The sequence below is a fragment of the Ptychodera flava genome, chromosome 12 (genome assembly GCF_041260155.1).
Source record: "Ptychodera flava strain L36383 chromosome 12, AS_Pfla_20210202, whole genome shotgun sequence".
In the NCBI taxonomy this organism is placed as follows: Eukaryota; Metazoa; Hemichordata; class Enteropneusta; family Ptychoderidae; genus Ptychodera; species Ptychodera flava.
This window is the reverse complement of record NC_091939.1, coordinates 13,729,932-13,750,618: the sequence shown is the minus strand read 5'-3', so window position 1 is coordinate 13,750,618 and position 20,687 is coordinate 13,729,932. Positions and strand designations below refer to the sequence as shown.

Genomic DNA, 20,687 nt, shown 5'->3' with positions numbered 1-20,687 from the left:
AAAACTAAAAAGTCCTCTAACACGGCCAAATTTGATCGCATTGTGAAACAAATCGACGTGCATCTGTATGGGGTAGGGTACTATCCTTGTGCAAAGTTTGAAAGAAATTGACCTGGGCATCTCTGAGATATCTGCGTGAACGGACGGACGCACGACGGACGCACACACGCACGCACGCACGCACGCACGGACATGACCAAACCTATAAGTCCCCCCGGACGGTGTCCGTGGGGACTAACTAACCTACAACTTGTAACGTCATTGTCTAACCTGTTCACCCCAATTTCCTGTAGACAGGTCCACACTCTCCATTGATAACAATGGGTTTGGGCCATACCATTGTAGTGAAAGACTGTAACATGTGAGGTTGTGGATACTTAATCTCTGGAATGTCAAAGTCTGTATATTGACTCAAGGATGTTTACTTAACAAATGCCTAGGGTCATCTCAAAAGTGAGAATCTAAACTATGAAATATGGTTTTTTTTATTGCTTTTGATGCCCAAAAGAGCATAGAAATCTCTTATACTTCGAATCAGTCATCCTGCATATTTCTAACATTCATCAAAACCTCATTTCTGTTCCACAACTCATAAAACAGTCCACAATGCAGGATTGGTGTACATTCCAAAACTACATATATGAAAGACCCCTAAAATCAATTAGTTAAAAAGGGGTTACAAATTTCCCAAACTATCTAACCGCCGCTCCGTTTGGCTCCATTTTTCGGAATTGGAACCTTGGAACCAGTCTATGTATCGGTATCAAATATCAACGCAGTCTGTTCAGCAGTTTTTGACTTTTTGTCGTTTACGGAAATGGACGACATCAAACACCGGTTGAAACCACCTCTATATCACAACTTCCAGTTGTGATAAAAATGGGCTTAAAATCACAATGTGAAAATAGTCTTTCAGCTGTATGTTGCTCATTGACTTCGTGGTCTGTCTAATTAGTCCCCACGGACACCGTCCGGGGAGGACTTATAGGTTTGGTCATGTCCGTGTGTGCATGCCTGCGTCCGTGTGTGCATCCGTCCGTCTGTTCACGCAGCTATCTCAGACATGCCCTGGTCAATTTCTTTCAAACTTTGTACAAGGATAGTACCCTACCCCATACAGATGCACGTCGATTTGGCCATGTTAGAGGACTTTTTAGTTTACACCACCATAGACTACCCTGTATAAGTCAGCTGTCTATAGAATCCATGTATAAGGCCAAGTAAAATAAAAATTTAGTTTCTTATCATATTCATATTGCAAAAAGGATTCAGTGACACAGTTTGGATGAGGTCCAGGGCCTTATAGATTGGGTCATGTCCCTCCGTTCAAGCAGATATATCAAATATTTTGACAAAATCTCCCGTGACCTTGGTGACCTTTGACCTCAAATATACATATTGTCCATAACTCAGTAACCACAAGTGCTACACCCTTCATATATGGTATGATGGGACACCTTATGACGCCACATATTGTACCTCATTAATTATGTGCACATCTAATTTTGAGTGAGCCAATAGAGCTAGGTCTGATTTTTGGTATATAGGGATGACTTAGCAATACAATTTTTTTGACAAAATGTCACATGACCTCAGTGACATTTGACCTGAAATATACATATTTGTCCATAACTCAGTAACCACAAGCGCTACACCCTTCATATATGGTATGATGGGACACCGCATGACGCCACATATTGTACCTCATTAATTATGAGTAGTTTCACAATGTGCCATTGGCGCTATTTTTTATTATTATACCAACTTCACACAATGAGAGATAGAGAGCTATGATCCAGAACTCATCCAGTTTGGGCTTTGTTCATGATGTGCATCCTTGATTGGAGTGAAAGATAATTAGAACCTGGCACAGGATAAGCTCTCATCCTAAAGTGGTACATATAATATTTCATCATGTCATTAAAAATTTGAGATTTGTTGCATTATTTTCCTCCTGAGTTTCAACAGAAGCATTTTCCCAGTGACACTGAGCAAAGACCTGATCTTTTCATGTTCCTGCACTTTAATTACAGAGGTAAACACATCTGAGTGACAATTGATTCAATGGCAAAAGATAACCCATATATGATGGTTATTGGGATATCTTCGACCGTGTAAAAATTTCTGCAATTTTCGTTTTTGATAAGGAAGCCCGGGACAAATGGAACTAGCAAAAAACAAAATACGTTAAATACCAAGTTGGCTAGACATGATAACATTAATAAATTTTTTTGTAATCTGACCAGGAACTGAAAGTCTATAATAACATGGATGTCAAGTCTATGCCATTGTTTTAAAGACTGATTATGTGTTCCCTGTTTGATTTCGTGTAGGACTTTGTCACTTGAGTATAGATTATTTACACTGGTTCCTCTGATAGGAGTGAAATTCAACAATTTATGCTGAACTCAGTGAAGATCTATAAATATTTTCATATTGCATATCACCAAATACCTACTTATAGTTTCTTCCAGTTATATGTATGAAACCATGGCTGAAAACCAAAACCTAGACAGATTATGATATGTATGTAAGTAAGAAAGTTTTAAAGTTCCTTAAGATGAAACTGTTGATGTGTTTTTCAGTATTTTTGTTCTGTTAGTAAATGCAATCTCCATTCTACTCCTAAACTCAATGTACTGGTATTCCTAGTGAGACCTTGTCAACACAGCCTTTGAGAATGTGATACCTTATGTTACTGTTGATGATTACACTTGAGTCAAGACAAGACACATTTCTCAACGAGAACACTGCATATTTTGCACAAGGCTGCAGTAATACTTCAAATTTCTTCATACTGTGGTGAGATGAACATGAAAATGTACTGGTTTTCTAGAATAAAAACACTGAAACATGACCAGCATACACTGGTTTTTACGATTCAGCATGCAACTCCCTCTGTTACAGTGACATGCATTGTATTCATCCACGTTCATTCCAACGATAACTCCTCCCCAATTCTTATTTCACCTCTCAAGGAGCAACAGAGTCCATATCATAAATCAGTCATCCAACGAACGACAAGTAGACAAGCTGAGTGCTTCCTTGTCAAGGTAATAGGTTAACTTGGACACACCCTTGGATTAACGATGCTAGATATAGTCTGAGTGTACCAGGTACTTCAAGGTTGATTGGGGGTGTGCAGCAATAAAAACAAGACAACATTCCTTGCTTGTGGAATGCATTATTGCGAAAAAATCTGGGTCACTGCAAACAGTATGCTGAGCATGTTCACTTCCTTGTTATAGTAAATCACTTTGACTATCCGTGCATCTGACATCTATACACAAAGAATTCAAAATTGAAAAGTTACAGCTGTAAGTTGTGATTTTCAAATTTACAGCACCTCTTGTCTCATTTATTCTACGTCCCTGACAAAACGATAAATAATAAAATCCACTTTGCAATTTTCCGGACATATCAAAGGCAGCTTTAGTAAAATAAATGACGCATTAATGTAGGGTTAGTCAAAGGAATCAATCTTTCTCTGCTTTGTGAAATAAAACTAGCAATATGAAGATTGATTGCAATGGGAAAATTACCCTTGACAGGACAAATGCATGCCAAAGTTGACTCCTCATCAGGCAAAAATAGGCACTTTTATCACCTGTGATGATACGGTGATATGCAGTAATTGGACTTTTTTCATAATGGCGCCCCAACTCTAACCTCATTTTAATCGTGTGAAAAGATACAACTGCCAGACATGCTAGTACACGTGTACTGTAGGGTTTCACACAAAGACATGGCTTGTTTCAGATGAATTCACATGAAATTTAATGTAGCTGAGTCTATAAATGGTTGGCCTTGTCTGGTAGTCATTATGCAAGTTACAGCAGTTGTATCATCGAAGCAGTTGTGTTCACTTGCAAAATGGAAATTGATCAACTAAACAATGATGGTTGTGTTGATTGATTAAAAACAGCATCAAGTTAAACTGAATCAAAGAAAATATTCTGTTGAGCTGCATTTCAGTTTACTATAAAATTTTCATTGGCAAATATAACATTGGCCTTAAAAAAACCAATGCCAAATTTTTATTTATTTGCCCGAGCATGACCTTAACATGCAATGCGTTTCTTGATAACAAACCACAAAAATTCACTTATATCTAAAACAATGTAGTTTTCTCAGTAACATTGATATTATAAGCTTTAGAGCAGAGAGGTGGTCGGCTGGCTGTGGGAGGGACTGTGTGTGGAAAATTGACCGCGTGAATCAAGAATAAAACCTGCAACAACATACGTACAAGTCAAAGTTCAGCATATCCAGTATTCAGGGATTTGGGACCGTCAAGTATATTGCTCAAATCATTTAGTTAGCCATTCTACACCGGTCCAACAGACCACTCAATACTAATATATTTTTATCATAAAGAGTGCACGCTGGACTGATTAACTGGACAGCAGGACGGCTGAATGTTCACAATGGTCTGGGGACCACCAAACAATAAGTTGGTTTGCTCAGCTCTCCCCACCGCCAATGCCCCAGAATGCTTAGCCCCACATGTAGATAAGCTATGGTGGGCAGGTGGGCATCCTGATGACACTGGACCCCTTCCTGATTAAGAAATAATGAAGACTGGTTTAATATTGTGACAATACATCACTTTAAGTACACAGTACCGTGGACTCAATTATAATACAAGGAAAAAGCAAGAATCAACCTAATTGTGTTATCTTTTGTGATCAGTTTTACAAAGCTAATCATCATCCCTGTCAGATGAAAACAAAAAAAATTCACTGAGACCGTCCATAAGAGAATACTAAATCTTTGGATTGATGAGTACCAGGCTTGACAAATTGTAAAAGAAACGCAAATTAACAGCAAGTACTTACACCTGCTCTGGAGGGGCAAATTGTGTCACAGCAATGAAAAATACTCAGACTTGTGATTTCAAACACTCTTAAAAGTTTACTTATCAAGCCATAAAAGGCAAAAATAAAATGAAATCGGTGTTTGCATATGAGACGGAGGTGAACAGAAGGTGAATAACAAGCTTGTTATCACCTTTATCTGAATTCTGCCTGTCAGAATTTCTGGAAACAGTTGCCCGGCAACAGAAAAGAATAGCACCAACCAATGTGCTCATACCTGGTAGAGGTTAAAGGTCAGCCACACGACCTTGCTATGACATTTTACTGGGTGCAACACAAACAACATGAAATGAAGCCATCAACCACAATGTGAACGAAAGAACTCTCTGTATAGACATTTGAACTACAATTTTACCCATATTGGCTTGACATGACACTGATAAAAACCAACCAACCTAGAACCTAGATATCCTTGTAGCAAAGGTAACAGTAAATATATCATCAGACTACTTTTACCCTTAGGAAGTAGACCTTTTATAGGTTTGGGATGTACCATTGTACTACAGTTCTAGGCAGTATTGAAATTATATATATATTATATATATATATATATATATATATATATATATATATATATACATATATTCTAGTTTGTTTATTATTGCTCTTATGAAAGTTACTTTTTAAAACAAATTCAAAGATGTCGTTTTTAGGTCAAGAGATGGCATTTTGCTCTGTTGCCAGTGATTAGCAGTAAAAGATACATTTTCAAAGACCCTTAGACCTGATTCTCAGAGTACATTGAATTACTGATGGTTCTATGATGACAAGACATACGTCAAAATTCAATGATAGGTTACAACCGTAAAAGTTTTTCACAAACCAACCACAAATATCAATGTATACTGTTGATTACAACTGTGAAGTGTTGGAAAAAACCTATCATATGAATGGCAAAATACCAGTAATGCTACACTGTTGACAGATCTGTATTATTTTCAACAGTTTGGGAAGTTGAGGACATACATGTATACTGTATTATAGCTGTAGGTGTCCATCACAGGTAATGGGCAATACTATATATACGTCAGTAATTAGAATGGCCAGTATGAGTAAGTTTTCAAATACAGGCACAGCCTGGAATGAAGCAAATATTGACAATCTATCAAATTTTACACTTCTACTAAAATTTTGATGACAAAATTGAATGTAGAAGGATTATAATTTGCGCTAAAAGTATCACATAGAAATAGTACTTGCTTAATTTTAATTTCCTACCTACAGGGGTTTAATTAATGCAGTAAAATGATTGAAAATCTCATGAATATGCTGAGAACGGCTGGAATTTGCTAGGCACTAGCATGTAGGCCAGTGTAGGACTTCAACATATTAACATGTAAATGTAATCAACAATCTCACTTTATGATGCAGTTTACAGTGAAAATTTCTCTAAGCTATGAAATGAAGCAGTTAAGACGTACCTGTACAAGCCCTCAAGCAAATCTCCATAATTATCAATTTTTTTGTATGAAAGAACACAATATAGTCAAATATGTTCATCAATTTTCATTTTTTTCCACCCTTGAGTCTAGTTTCTGTTCATCAATATGTACCGGTACATCCAGGTCTTGAGAATTCCCCTAGATTCTGAGTCAGTTTCTGAGATTCACTGTGGGTGTGCCAACAGTGAAGTCTGTTCAAAGACTACATGAGGTGGACATGAAACTCCATGATACTCTGTTTTTAACAATGGATATGGTTTAAAAAGCATATCTACTTTTTGAGTGATGTTGAATTTATTTCTCTTGAATATGCACACTTTTAAGTCCACACAGCCTCTGATAACATACGATGGCAGATTTCAACACACCTGCCATGGCCCCATTTTCACAACTCTCTATCAAATTGTGCCAGGCTAGACAAACGGCTTCCGGCGTCCAATTATTTATGATTCGTACGTGGTTACATGCCTGCCACTGATCTCTGTGTAAATTACTTCAAAATTCATACCCTGCAGACTTCTGCACGGACTAAATCGACATGAATCTCTAAATCTATTCAATCTTGCAAAAAGGTCAGTGCAAGAGGCATTTTTGTGTGGCAAGCGGAGAGAATGGAGTTGTGCGTAGGTGTTGCTGATACAACTTTGAACTTAATGTTTAGACTATTCTGTCAAAGGAACTGTTTTTTCATGAAATACAATCAGAGAGTACCTTGGATATCACGCCTGCTCACACATTTAAGGCAATTCAACCATTCTACTGTATATGAACCAGATTACACCACGCAGCACCACGTGTTGTATTGATTAATAACTGGCATACATTCACAGCAGTGTCACTGCTCAGTTTACACATTACCTATATTGTAACCATAAGATAGTGACTATCCAAACAGAAAGCTGAGATCATCAAATTGAGGAAATACAGCAGGACAAACGTCCATCCTCAAAGTCTTTGCAAGTTTTGACTTTTGCACTGTTAATGACCATTATTATAACAATGCTGTTTGAGATGGTATCTTATCTTACCACAATTGCACACGACCAGATAATACTAGTCTTTACATTATCTCATCACAGCATTGTTGAATAATATGTGTACAGGCAGAATATAAATAAATTTCTGAAAAAATAGGTAAACACATTTCCAGGCGACAGGACAAACTGTTTCCCAAAGGTTGTGTTTGGTCTACCAGAGTTCTGATTTACAGACAAGACAGTGTACATCCACCTACACATGTACATTTGACATATACATGTACATGAATCAACCAATCTTGTTTTCACCACTCCTCTGAATAAACAGTCCACAATACTTCATGGTGTTAAACAGTCCAAAATAAATGACTGTTCTTCCAGTATATATCTATGCATTTCGCCATGGAATATTTTCCCTGCGGAGTAAATAGAATTCTTGTTCCTCAGAGTGATTTATGAGTGATACAATGATACCAGGAACATGATTGTAAAAAAACTGATGTGAGCAGGGATCACTTTGGGGCGCGATAACGCGATATTTACGCTCAAAAATAAGAAAAATCGCATTCAGAAAAATCAATTGGGCAAAAACGTCGCGCCGATAATTCAGATGGCGCGTACGTGATACCTTTACGCGATCTAAATTCATCGGTAACATTTGGCAGGTTTTCAGTACAGAACCACTCATTGTGTCGCCGTAGAGAGCGCTATAATTACGCTAGAAAAAGCTGTTGCAGAGTTACCCGTTTCAACAGCGTTTGTGATTGGTTGCCAACAGGAAGTTTTGCGTTCATTGACAAATCATTGGAGTCTATACAGCAAGTGTTCATTGCTGATGTACAGTGTGTTGTCGTCGCTCAAAATGGCGCTTTCGAAGGAATATTCGTGTCCAGTACGAGTGGTAGTGCGAAGAAAAAACGAAAATGCACTATTCTGCACTACTGTACTTCCGTTACTCCCGCACTAGAAAGTATGGATTCGATCGCCTCCGATTACAACTATATACTCGGTGTGACAGTTTTCGGACAGGGTAGTGAATTTCGCCCAAAGCCGTTTCATAAATGACAAGCACAACGAAATCTTATTACCATACCCTTCGAAACTTTATCGTGTTTATCCTCAAACTGTTAACACCGACAGAAGTGGCATTTAGGGGGGTCAAAGTTGCCAAATTTTTGCCCCCATGTTGAGTGCGTGTAATCGGACTGCCATCGCAGTAATCGGACATCGTATTTTGAATGTGATAAGGGGCTAAATATTGATATTTTGAAACTTCGAACCCCGATTTTCAATTTTGATGTGTTTAGAAAACTATATGGAAATATTTCGTGATAATTAGTTACGTTTAATCCATGGACGACGCAACTATATTTCAACGTGTATAGCGCTTCTAGATATTCGGACACGGGCTGTCCCTGTGTGTTGCGTTCTACACCTCGTATTGTACGATGTGGCTAACTTCACCAAGTTTGTAGCGCCCGAAATAGCTTTTACCAAAAAAAATCCAAAACGGGACGGCAGCGTCACCTGACTTAATATGCTGTAGCATGACTTGTAAAACGCTATCAAAACGGAGCGAAGTGAGTATAACGAACAGCATGTCAAATAAATGTCTGAAAACTGAGGTCGTCCGAAAACTGTCTCACTGAGTGTATTGTTATGCAAATTAACCAATATGCAGAAAATCAGGGAAAGTTAGGTCCGGTTCCCACAGACTTTGAAATTTTCCAACTGTTTTTTTTCATGTGCGATTTTATCTCATGCCGTTCTTGAGCCAGGGTAATCCCTGTGAAGTATATATCAAAGTCTGTACATGACACCTCTTCCGTGAGAAATAATTGTTACAGATGAGTGAATTTCCACGGCAACAGAGGAATGATGTGGAAATAAATATTGTTCACTTAAGGCCAACATTTGTAATAATTAACATTCCATCTTGGTTTTTGTCAAAAAGAGAGAAGTCTTTGGCAAATAGCAAATTGGAAGTACATGTAGTCTGAATATTTCAGTTTGTGACAAGCACTGATGGTGATTTTTGTGAAAACTGTGGTAAACTTACAAAATAGCAAAATTACACATCAATTGTATTCACTGAAAAGAGTAAACTGCACATGGACAGTGGTACTGTTCTGTGTGCTATGTACACTGCATCATATGTGTATGTGGAAACTGCCTACATATCAAAAGGAAAGTCTATTTTCACCGTAGTAATTATATCAATAAGTTCATATTTTCAGTATTGTACTACAGTACCATCAATATTTTGGTGTTGACACAATCCTGTTTATTCACAGAAAACACTGCAGTTTCAGTAGATTTCTATGAAAATAAAAGTTTCAATGTGTAGCTAGTGCTCGGTAATTTTTCACTGAATTCTGCAGTGTTTTGGGAAAAAAATCATGAATTCTGAGGTAGGAACAGAATACAAAGTCAAAATATTCAGGTTTGGCTACAAGAAGATTAACTCTTTGAGTACTATAATTTTTTCCCTCCAAAATTTTAGTACAATATGTTACCAATTTGTAACAATTTTTCTGTAATTTTTTTTTATAACTTTGGACCAAATGGACATCACATTTCATTTGCTAAAGCTTTTTGTCAAAAATCTGAAAAAGTTGTCCGGGTATATTTTATAAAGACAACAAAAATTGTCTTTGGCTACAACTACAAGAAGATTAAAAAGTATGTCATGGTTTCAACAGCAGCTGAATATTAGGAGTCTAAGACTTAACCCTTTGAGGGCTGTTATTTTTCACACCAAAATTTCAGAGCAACATTTTTCCAATTTTTATGAATTTTATATGAGTTTTTGATGATTTTAGACCAAGTGGCCATAGCTTTTCATTGGCAACAGTTTTCGATCAAAATTTTTGGGAAAATCTAAAAAAATGTCTGAATTGGAAAAAATGTCGTCTGGGTCGTATATTATAAATGTGACCAAAATTGACTACAGCATTCATTTCTACTCCATGCCAATGACAATTTTGTTTTTACCATAATAATACTATGTACACTCCATTTTATTCAAGTAACTTTTTCCACAGCAAATATTCTTTATCTTTCACATTGATATGAGCAACTGAAGCAGGTGAATTATTTCTTGATACAGGCACAATTGGGAAAGCAGGTTTGTCAGCTAACACAGGAAAGATGCCAGTTAAAGCTACAACCTTACAATCAAAATCAGCCAACAAGCAACAGAGCATGTCCCCTGGTTATCTTCGTGCACACATGAATGAAGAGATATCTCAGCTACATCAAGCTCAATCTTACCCTTCCACTGCTATGGTTTTGCCAAAACCCATTATCATCAACGGTGATTTTGGACCTGTTTACACTTAAATACAGGAAGTTGAGGGTGAACAGGCAAAACCTTACACTCCTATTTTCCCCATAGTAAGGTCTACTACACCATTGAAAACAGAGGATTCAACCACTGTGAGGTGATAAGAAGGGTTGCACCACAGAAACTATACAAATAATCTGAATAATTTGTGACGGATTATGACAGCTTCACCTGATACCCTAACCCGGTTTAAGATAATCAATCTTTTGCCTTGTGATTGAGTTGAATTTGTACGGCAACAAAGTTCCCAGACTGGCAAGTTTCCGGAAGGCAAAAGCTATATATTAAAAGAAAGCACATACCAGTCAGAAATCATGCACAAAATCATATGGTTTTCATTTAAATCAGTTCTGGCGACAATTTTAACCTCCCAGCAAGTGAATAAGTGTTCAATTATTTTCCATCTCTCAAATTCTTGTTGTCAGTTTTTCCAACAGCAACATATAGTTATCATTGCTACCTCAGATTGGCAGTGAAGTTGCAATTCACAAACCCTGGACTGAACTTCAGACCCTATCAATCCATCCAATTGTCAACGACGGATAAATTGTAATGAAAATATGAGTGGGGAAAGGCTTGTCCTTCCATGAATTCTCTAGATGTGTAATTTACAATCGGAAAATCCTGCAAAGGCAGGTGAACCGTTATAACCCATGACAGCATATCACGCCACTTCCGTCTCTCTGTTTGCATCGCTGAAAAGAGAGGATAAATTACTCATTTTTGAACATAAATTGGTTCAGTACCTGACCTATAATTGCTACCTTCCTCCTACACATACAATGTTCATACTGTGAATACCCTGAACATTGATGACTACAAATTTCATATCTGCAAACAATAAGTTTGTAACAATGACAGCAGAGCATACATAAATCTTCAGACATACAGATGATACAAGTTGAGTGCTTATTAATTTTGCATGTAATTATGGCTTGACACAGTTAGCATCCAATCCAAATTTGAGACCTGATGTACAAAGGTTTTAATAATTTGTAATTAGAAGGCTTATATGATGAATAACTGAGACTAATTGACAGCATTCAGGGGCTGCTGGTCACGGAAAAGTTACTTTATTCGGCATGGTTCCCCGATAAATAGGTATTTCATCCAACTGAAACCAAACTTGAAATGTTCAAAATGTTCTGTCAATTCCTTCTGTATATTTTAAATTGTTTTGAAAAATCTTTCAAAAATATTCATGACCAAATTCTGGTCAAAACTATATTGACTGACAGCATACCATGATTGTTTCAAACTGTAGAAACTGAAGAGTGTTTTTGGTTCCCCATTGTGGAGATGGCTGCAATACTGCACTTTTGTCATTGAGAATTTTATAATTTCACCAAGCATGTTGGTTCTAATGAAGTATCACTTTTCTCCTGTTACGTTAGGGTCAAGGGTAAACACTAGGCAAAAATATTTTGGATGAATATCAATTATATTGTTGTCATGATTTTATAATACATGTGCTGCAATCTACACGTATCATGCTTGAATTTCAGAAGTGCATCATGGGAATAAACCATTTAAAACTTAACAAAGGTACAGGTGCCACAATTGACCACATTTATCAAATGGTATCGTCATAGATGGCACTTTGGGGAATTCTAAAGTATGGAATGACAACAGATTTCCTAGAATGCCAATGATAAAAACGTTTCTAAATGGAACTACAAAGTGTTTCTGGAAATCCAGGAATTTTTTCATGAAAAAAGTGCTGAATCAGCATTTCAGTATCATGAAAATTTCTCTAGAAATAATTATTATCTGCATCACAATCCCATGAAACAACTCCACATTATTCTGTCATTGACTAATGTCTATGATGCTTTCATCAGTGTCCAATGTGTTTAACGTTACGTAATGAGTAATTCTTTTAAAGCTTTACACACCTAGCCCCTGGATGATATCACAACAGTACTGGCTACAAGACTCATAAATTTAAACAAATACAGAGAAATTTTCTGATGTGTTGGCAGCATTGAAGATAAAATTTCAGAACTGACTTTTCTCATATAGTCAACTTTGATACAGTATTATTCTGTCATCACCTAAATTTGTGATCCATATCAAATATGAATGAATTTGTGAACAGTAAGTGTTTCTGTTCCACAGGTACATGTACACATATCATACAATTGTTGTAGGGATAAATGCATATCAATGCAATTATCTCAGAGGACGCAAAAATGTACTCACTGGCATTTCAAAGTCATTTTCCTATATTCCCTAGTTGTGGCAAAAAAATGGCGTGAAATCCAGAACAATGGAATGCAGCAAAATTTATCATACACTTTCCAAATTCATGAAGGTGATTCCTTGTTTCATACTGCTGGTTGGCTGAAGTATGGTCCCTCTATCTCCATGGCTGAAGGCATTATTTCTGATACTGGCAGGACAGAGGGATGGCTGGATGAGGTTGGACAGAGTGGAGTGCTCTATACATGTACTGTATGGACAGAAAGAAGGACGCTCAAATATTTTATAAGACAGTGCTGATTGAAATGTGAATCTTTACAATTCTCATCATGTATGGAATATTACAATAACAGACTTCAAGCTGACCTTCTACAGAGTACATAGTTACCAGACACCAAAGTCCGTCTGAATTTATCTAATGGACAGGAAAAACCAAACTGTATCAACAAGCCGAGTATGCTTACTTGTTTGAAGTTCTTGAAATTCCCAGTAATATACAAGCTTGGAGTAGAGTGATGCATTGACCGTAGAGAGTCTTTCTAAAAAGTTTCTATTTTGTAAACTGTGGCAAAGTGGGCCACAGGGTTGGTATTTCCTGTTTACAAATGATCACGAACTTGGTCAGCTAACTTTATTGAACGCCATGTATACAAATTTAGGAAAACATTCATAAGTGTGCGTTTCAAAATTTAAAATTTTAGATTTAAAGAAAATCAGAAAAGACATCCATTAGAATACTCAAATCATAAACTACATTTCAGAAGAGGATGTATTCATGAATTTGATTGACACTAACAATGAAGCTAATAGAAATGATTTATATTTAAGGATGGGTCCTCCAGCAGTTTCTTGCTAAATATCAGACATACCACATATGGCAAGATTCTTCACTTGAAGAATGGTATTTTTTGCATTTTTTGCAGTGTTAGAAGTGAGAGAGTTGATAACAAGTGTTTCATTTAGTCACTGTATTTCTTAAGAATTATTTCAGTTTAGATGGCCATCCCCAGTTGGTCAAAAGGTGACTGTTTGTTCGTTTATTTGTTTGTTTATATCATGATAAAAATATTTTGAATTCCTGAGGAATTTCTACCCCTTCAGAGTGTGGACAACATCAACAGGGAATCAACTTCAATGTTGAGGTTTGTTTCAGTCTTTTCTGACTCACAAAAGCATCATTATTTAAAATCAATCTACAAAAAGTTCCATTTACTTTCAGACCTTATCAAACCTTGAGAAGAATATGCATACCACAAAATTAGGCAAAAACTCTCCTTTATTCTTTCTGGGAGCATTCAATTATCAACAGCAAGCGGCTTTAAATAAACCCACAAACAGAAAGGCAAACTGAATGCAGTCATCACTGGTACTTACATATGATAAGCTTAAGACACAACCATTGCATAATGTTCCCTATTCAGCTCCTATTTCTGATTTCTATTGTCATTTTCAACCAACTCTTGGTATTTTAGGTAACCTTTATGTAAATTATATCACCGTCCTTTGACGGTGTATCCCCCAGGTATTTCAACAATGCCGTTAATGCAGCCATGTGACTTAAACAGTTTTAAATTTACGGGAAATCATGCCTTTCAATGGGATTTAGGTTAATCTGATGGTCTTTTCTTGAATCTTCTAAAATTAGATTTATAGCTACTAGTATTGTTGTCGCTTGGGGAATAAAGATGAGCCTGTTCATCAAAGTCCCCCCCCCCCCAATGAAAAGTGGTTTGGTCCCTTTTGGCAAGTGTGCAGTTTACTACCGCAGTCATTGGCTGCGTTATATGCACTGAGCAAAACTGATCTCCATTTAATGTGAACAAGTTTCCCCAAGCTAAGTATAGCATTTGCTACCCTGCAATGTAGTGCCTAAGTGGTAATGGAAATACCGGTACATGTATATTGAGAAAATCATGTTGTGGCAAGTGAAAAAGTTTTCAATACTACGAAATTTTAGCAAAAGTAATGACACTGCCACTTGACATAAGTTTGAAAATCCTAAAAGCCAATGTTCTGAAAAATTTCTCTCCTCACCTTGTATGTTATGAGAAAGAACCGTCCTAGCATACCTGTACACTATCAAAGCACCACTCCTTTCCGGTACCTGGCTTTCAGTTCATTCACAACACATCCGGTGTAACCACAAAAGACTGTAATTCAACTCGTAACACACCTCTCTCATTGAATCCTTTTCACTTTCCAAAATACACATGACACATTATCATGATATTTTCCAGTTGGGTCTGTTTATATATGTGTGTATAATGAAACAAAGGATCTCAAAAGAACAGGCTATTACATTTTAAGAATTTCTGGAGACACACAAGAAATAATAATAATGTATCATATTTAAGTACTGGCAGCAGCTGATAAAATTATTCTCTCAAAACCTTGCATTCAAAATTTTGGAAATATATGTATTTTCTGGTCCGAGTGTTTGTATCAGCAATACCATTATAAAATACAAAGGTGGACAAAACACTTTGAAACCTTAAGCAATCTTTTCTCCAAAACCTGAAATTAATTTTAATTCTATACATAAAAATATTAATATTCTGTAATACTTAAAAGTGTTCCTTCAAAGTTTTTGTTTCACATACAAAAAATTTTACCAAAAATTCTAGAGTTACCCAATTTCACTAGTTGAAATTATGCCAATCTATGTTAAACAGGTTCTCTATTCAACATACACATGTACATCATGTATGTGTATGTTGTAGAGTTGACCTACTTCCTTTCACCTATTGTGCTGTTGTTCCTCAGGTTATAAATTTCTGGAGACATTACAAGTAAGCCTTGTTTCAAAAACCTTGACGACACACATCTCTGCGGCACAATGTCGGCATCACAAGCCATTTCTCATCAACTGGTGGAATTTCTGCCGCTCATCTGACAATTTCTTGCTAACTCATATTTTCACATTGACATTAAATTTTTATGTCTGCTGGTAACCATGCAAAGCAGGCGTAACTTTTGACCTTTCCAATGTACTTGTCACCACTCACAAGAATGGTAACTGTATTGTGGAATGTGAAATTCCCTTGATGGATGGGGCTCGACAGCAGAGGCAACTTATTTTTTATCCAGAATACAGAAAGACTATGGATAATGAAGCTTGTATTGACAGGGACCTTCACAAAGGAACCCTTTTCCTGACTTATGTTTACTTTGTGTGTCAATCAATTGAACCAATATTGTCCTTACAGATGTGTAATACTGTAATGTTATCATTGACTTGGAAATCATAAATCAATGAGTTACTGGGCTTGGCACAATTCCCCAAAGCTTCATCAACAGAGTTACTATGGTAAGTCCATGCTGTAGGCGGCTACAAACCAATATGCTTAGGGTCAGAAATTGAACCATCTTATATTTTAAACACAAGATATTTCTTTCTCCTTGTTTACAATTACATCAACTTGACTGCAGAAGAATTTTTCACAGCAACACAGGAACAATAATGCTCATATTTTTTTCAGCCTTTTGTTTCAAATTTGTTTAATAGGTTCTTGTTGTATATCATAGTAACCATATCACAGAAAATACCGTAAGGTTAATAAAACTGTAGCAGTAAAGGGGTACCATTTACATCTACAAAGAGGTATTCAGCTATTATGCCATAACAACAGGTTATCCTTCAAAATATGCAACATCATCAGTTTGTCAGATGTTTTTGTCTCTGTCAGTTAACAGTTTACGTGATGTACACTTGTCTCACTGATCAATTAACTACATTTGTAAATGTAATCTGAGCTAAACTGGGAGACAAAACGTAGAGAACACACAAACCTCTTCACACAAGACACACCTGATTTTGCCTGAGAATAGGCTCATGAATATTGCTGTACACAATGTCTACAAACACACCTTGGGCTTGTCTCATGACTACTTCAATCGTAACTACTCCATCGGACCAACTCCTGCCTTTGTTTTTGAACTCTTTCCTGAAAACATCTCCTATAACCGACGGAAACTAAACCACAGGATGCATGGTTGCTATGCCATGCTTGATACAGTCAAGTCAATGCTGTTGAAAAATCTACATTGCTTCCTTATTACTCACATAGACATCCACATGAACTTTGCCCTGGGGGCTGTTTGACGGTATGTGTTACGAGGATACAGAGGACAGAACAGTTTTTACATAACACAGCCACTTGCCAGTGGCTATTTTGTTGTTCTTCACACTGTCTCAGAGAACCATGGTGAAATTTCACATTCCTTTGCAAAACAGATTAATTTTCCCATAGATTTATTGTCCATCTACTTTGGTGAAGTGGGAAGCCTCTTCTGCAACCACAGGAAACTTGGCAATGGATTGTATAAAACTAAACGTACAATTTCGTTTTTTTGGAAACATACTGAGTGAAACATGTCTGAGTGTCAGCCTTGAAATGCTTAATCTATGGTAATTCTCCGTGTAAAAATGCCATAAAAACGACTTGTGAGTTAAAACCTTTCATACAAAATAATGTTTTAGTATGATTATTTCATCACTACAAATGGCATTTTTATAGACTACATTTGTCACCATCAGTGTGAATGTCATAACTGAAGACACCATTTTTGCCCTTGCACTTCGACGTAACTGTATTGCTTTCTAGAGTGAGGTTGAACCAGGTACAGAGGAACAGGGATGTGGGTATTGACAACAAAAATCATCTTGGCCGGTTACCTACCAGGGACCACTTTTAAATATCATTAGTACATCCTTTCACATGCGATACTTTACATCAATGAACTGAATGTTACAAATCTTTATCAGTTTTGATTATTTTGTGTCAAATGTCACTTCAATACTGCGTAAACGTCACTGACCATGATTGGACCATTGCCATGTATTGTCTCTGTTTCAGGTTATCATAGTGCTGTAGACATGGTGCAAGGTGCTAGCCAATCACATGCTTGTTGCTTTGGGTCAGAGGTTATCCCACAGAAAGCAAATGGGAACAACTTGAAATGAAATCTACCTTTCAATTTTTCCCAGGTAACACATCATGTGAAAATATCAAGTTGCAAAGCATAAGTTGTGAATATAGTGTACAAGTGTTTATGGATTATTGTACCACTGTGCATGTAAATATTAACCAGTATTAAATTTTTTTAAATTCAACTTTGTACAGGTACAGATCCTAGCATTGCAGCAAAGATGAGAATAAAACATAACCTCTGCATACCCATTTAAGCTGATAAATCAAGTGTTATGTGAATGTCCATGCAGTCTCCTCTCCATCAATATCAAACAAAATCACAGCTGTGTCTCTTTAAAATGTGAATAATACTGTGAATAGCTAATGTGTGTGATAATCAATTTTTCTCCAATATTACCATAGTAATGATGTTTACTATAATACTGAAGATATCAACAATATGGTAGTATGGAGAAAAAACTAGAACAACTTTCAAGTGGTATCTTAAAGCACCAGCTTTCATTATCGATGTCAATATGCACTACCAATGTTATATACATTTTACGGTTACACTGACAGGATATAAATGAACGACCGGAATTGAACATAATTAATCTTCACTACAAAGAGAATTATTTTTCAGTTTCATGATGTCATGGCTCTGCACCATGTACATATCCGCTGGGTTGAGATACAGTTTCCATTGAAAGAAGGGAAAAGGTTATTTATAAATTCAAACTCTTCTGTGCAAGGCCTAACTGTTGGTTTCGCTGTCAACCCCCTGGTCTTAATGCTTTCATAAACAATCAACAGGAACCATGACCTGTGAAGTTAAATCACATTTCTTTTTATGAGAGTCCCCTGGGGATAAGGCTGGGAGGACATTTAAAGGGAAACCTTGACTCCACAACTTTCTACCATATTAAAATTTGCAAACCATCACTTTTGTTGTTATTGTCTGCACTGTAGCACATAAAGTTCTTCTTGTCTGTGACAATAGATATCACAGTAGGTGATGTTCGCCTTGACCAAAGGAAATTTGATCAATCACACACATACAAGGCTAATGAGAGTCTACATGCCTGTGCAATCAGCAGTGAATGTTGTTTTGCAAACAGTATTAGGATGACCTCCACGTCAACACCCACCACCTTGATTATGGGATTTTGACTGCTACCATGCAGGTCAAAATACCACAAGGGGATGCAACAACCAGGTCCCGGACTCATTCATTTACAACATGTACAAATTTATGTGGAAATATTTGAACTTCTAGCACAGAACATTCTGTATCGATAGATGTGTGTGTGCATGTGTGTCATGGGCACTCCTGTAGAGTTGTGACTCTTTGGATTGTTTCCCAAGTAAATTACTTACAATTCTTTCCTTATAGCGCTTGCTGCCACTCCTTTGCAGACTACCAGTTCTCAAGTTTTCTTCGTCCAGCTGGACTTCACCCCCATCAAGTCCAGATCTAATGCTCAGTTCACTCAACTCTGGAATAGGCTGCACTTTCAGTGTCACGGTCTGCCCAGATTTTCGGATCATACCAACAATTTGATCGCGTTGCATATCTTCCACATTAACCCCGTTAACTTCGACGAGCCTATCGCCTGGAAGCAGGCCCGTAATATTTTCCTTATTTGCCCCGGGCTCTGCAAAATGGACATATTTCTTGACCTCCCTATTGTCAGCTGCGAACTTCTCCACGATCAGGGATCGCCGGAGTGAGAAGCCATAATCTCCAGCCGGTTGGCGATTCAGAATTACTTCCCTAGAACGCGGTGGCTTTGGAGGGACGACTTCAGGCAGCGGCAACTCGACATTAAATGATTTCTCATCCTGTGGTCTTGATTCTGGAATTGGATGTGGAATATTTCCATCTTCGAGAAGAAGACTTCTTCTGCCGGGAACTTCCTGATTGAACAGGGTGTTCTCTGCCAGCACAGACGTGTCATCAACTCGATTGGACACAGTAACGTACACAGGGGCTTTGTAACTCGATTTCCCCTTCAATATTCCCCTTGGCTTTGGTGGTGGAACGGGCTTCTGAGATTTTAGCTCTGGCGACTGTTTGGCATTGTCTCCGGATTTTACTCTCTTGTCGCCGACAGGCGAAGGAACCGGTGTGCTATGCGTGCTGCTGGTCCTGCTGTTGTTGTCGCGTTCAGACAAGGAATTCAAACTTTGTTCGCTCCCACTGTAAACTTCCAGGTTGCTGCCGTCGCCCGTTGTTGACAGTAGGCTGCTGGAATTTGAAGTATCAGAACTCAACTTACTTTGTGTGACTTCTACCTTCTTTTTACGGCCACCTGGGAAAAGACCCCTCTTCACTCCAACTTCTTCGAGCCTTCCCAACTCCTCGGCGGTGAGGGCTGGTTCCCCGCTAAGTCGCAAACGTTTCTCCTTTTTCTTGTCTTTCTTCTCCTTCTTTGCTTTCTCCTTCTCATCTTTATCCTTCTTCCTGAAGGAAAACATTTTCACAGAACTTGTTACGTAATATTAGGAAAAATATCAACTCACATAGGAGACAAGCCAGGTAGTGGTCATAGAGCTGTCTCGCAGTATGCGATATGTTTTGAATGAAGTCAGTCAACGATCTTCCGTATTACACCGATTGTCCTTGTAACCACTTCCTGGGACACACCCCTCCTCACGCACTTTCACCAACGCACTTGACCGGAATGGGCACAAGTACGTTCATGGATCCGCCAAAGTTTCAAAACTCTGAGATATAACCCGCGGTTGTTCAGAAGTCGGGATAGCTCGGCCGACGTGTGAACCAGTCAAGCAAACGCTGCACAGGACTTGAAATCCAACAAAATGGCGCTCACATCCGGGAAATCTTAGAGTGGTTGAGCCTGCCAAACTGTGGAAACAACGGGCTTGGGCACTAAAAACTCGTGGATAAAAGTCTACATTTCTTTACTTTA

General features: G+C 37.6%; 1 protein-coding gene across 2 annotated transcripts in view; it reads right to left on the bottom strand.

Annotated features, from left to right (window-relative positions):
- Window positions 1-20,592, bottom strand: part of LOC139145132 (unconventional myosin-XVIIIa-like) — a 107,952-nt gene extending 87,360 nt beyond the window's left edge. For both annotated transcript variants that reach the window (XM_070716097.1, XM_070716098.1), the window contains exon 1: window positions 19,132-20,592. In XM_070716097.1, the coding sequence (XP_070572198.1) occupies window positions 19,132-20,232 (1,101 nt within the window). In that variant the 5' untranslated portion in view covers window positions 20,233-20,592. The remainder of the gene's footprint in view (window positions 1-19,131) is intronic.
- Between the last annotated feature and the right edge of the window lie 95 nt (window positions 20,593-20,687).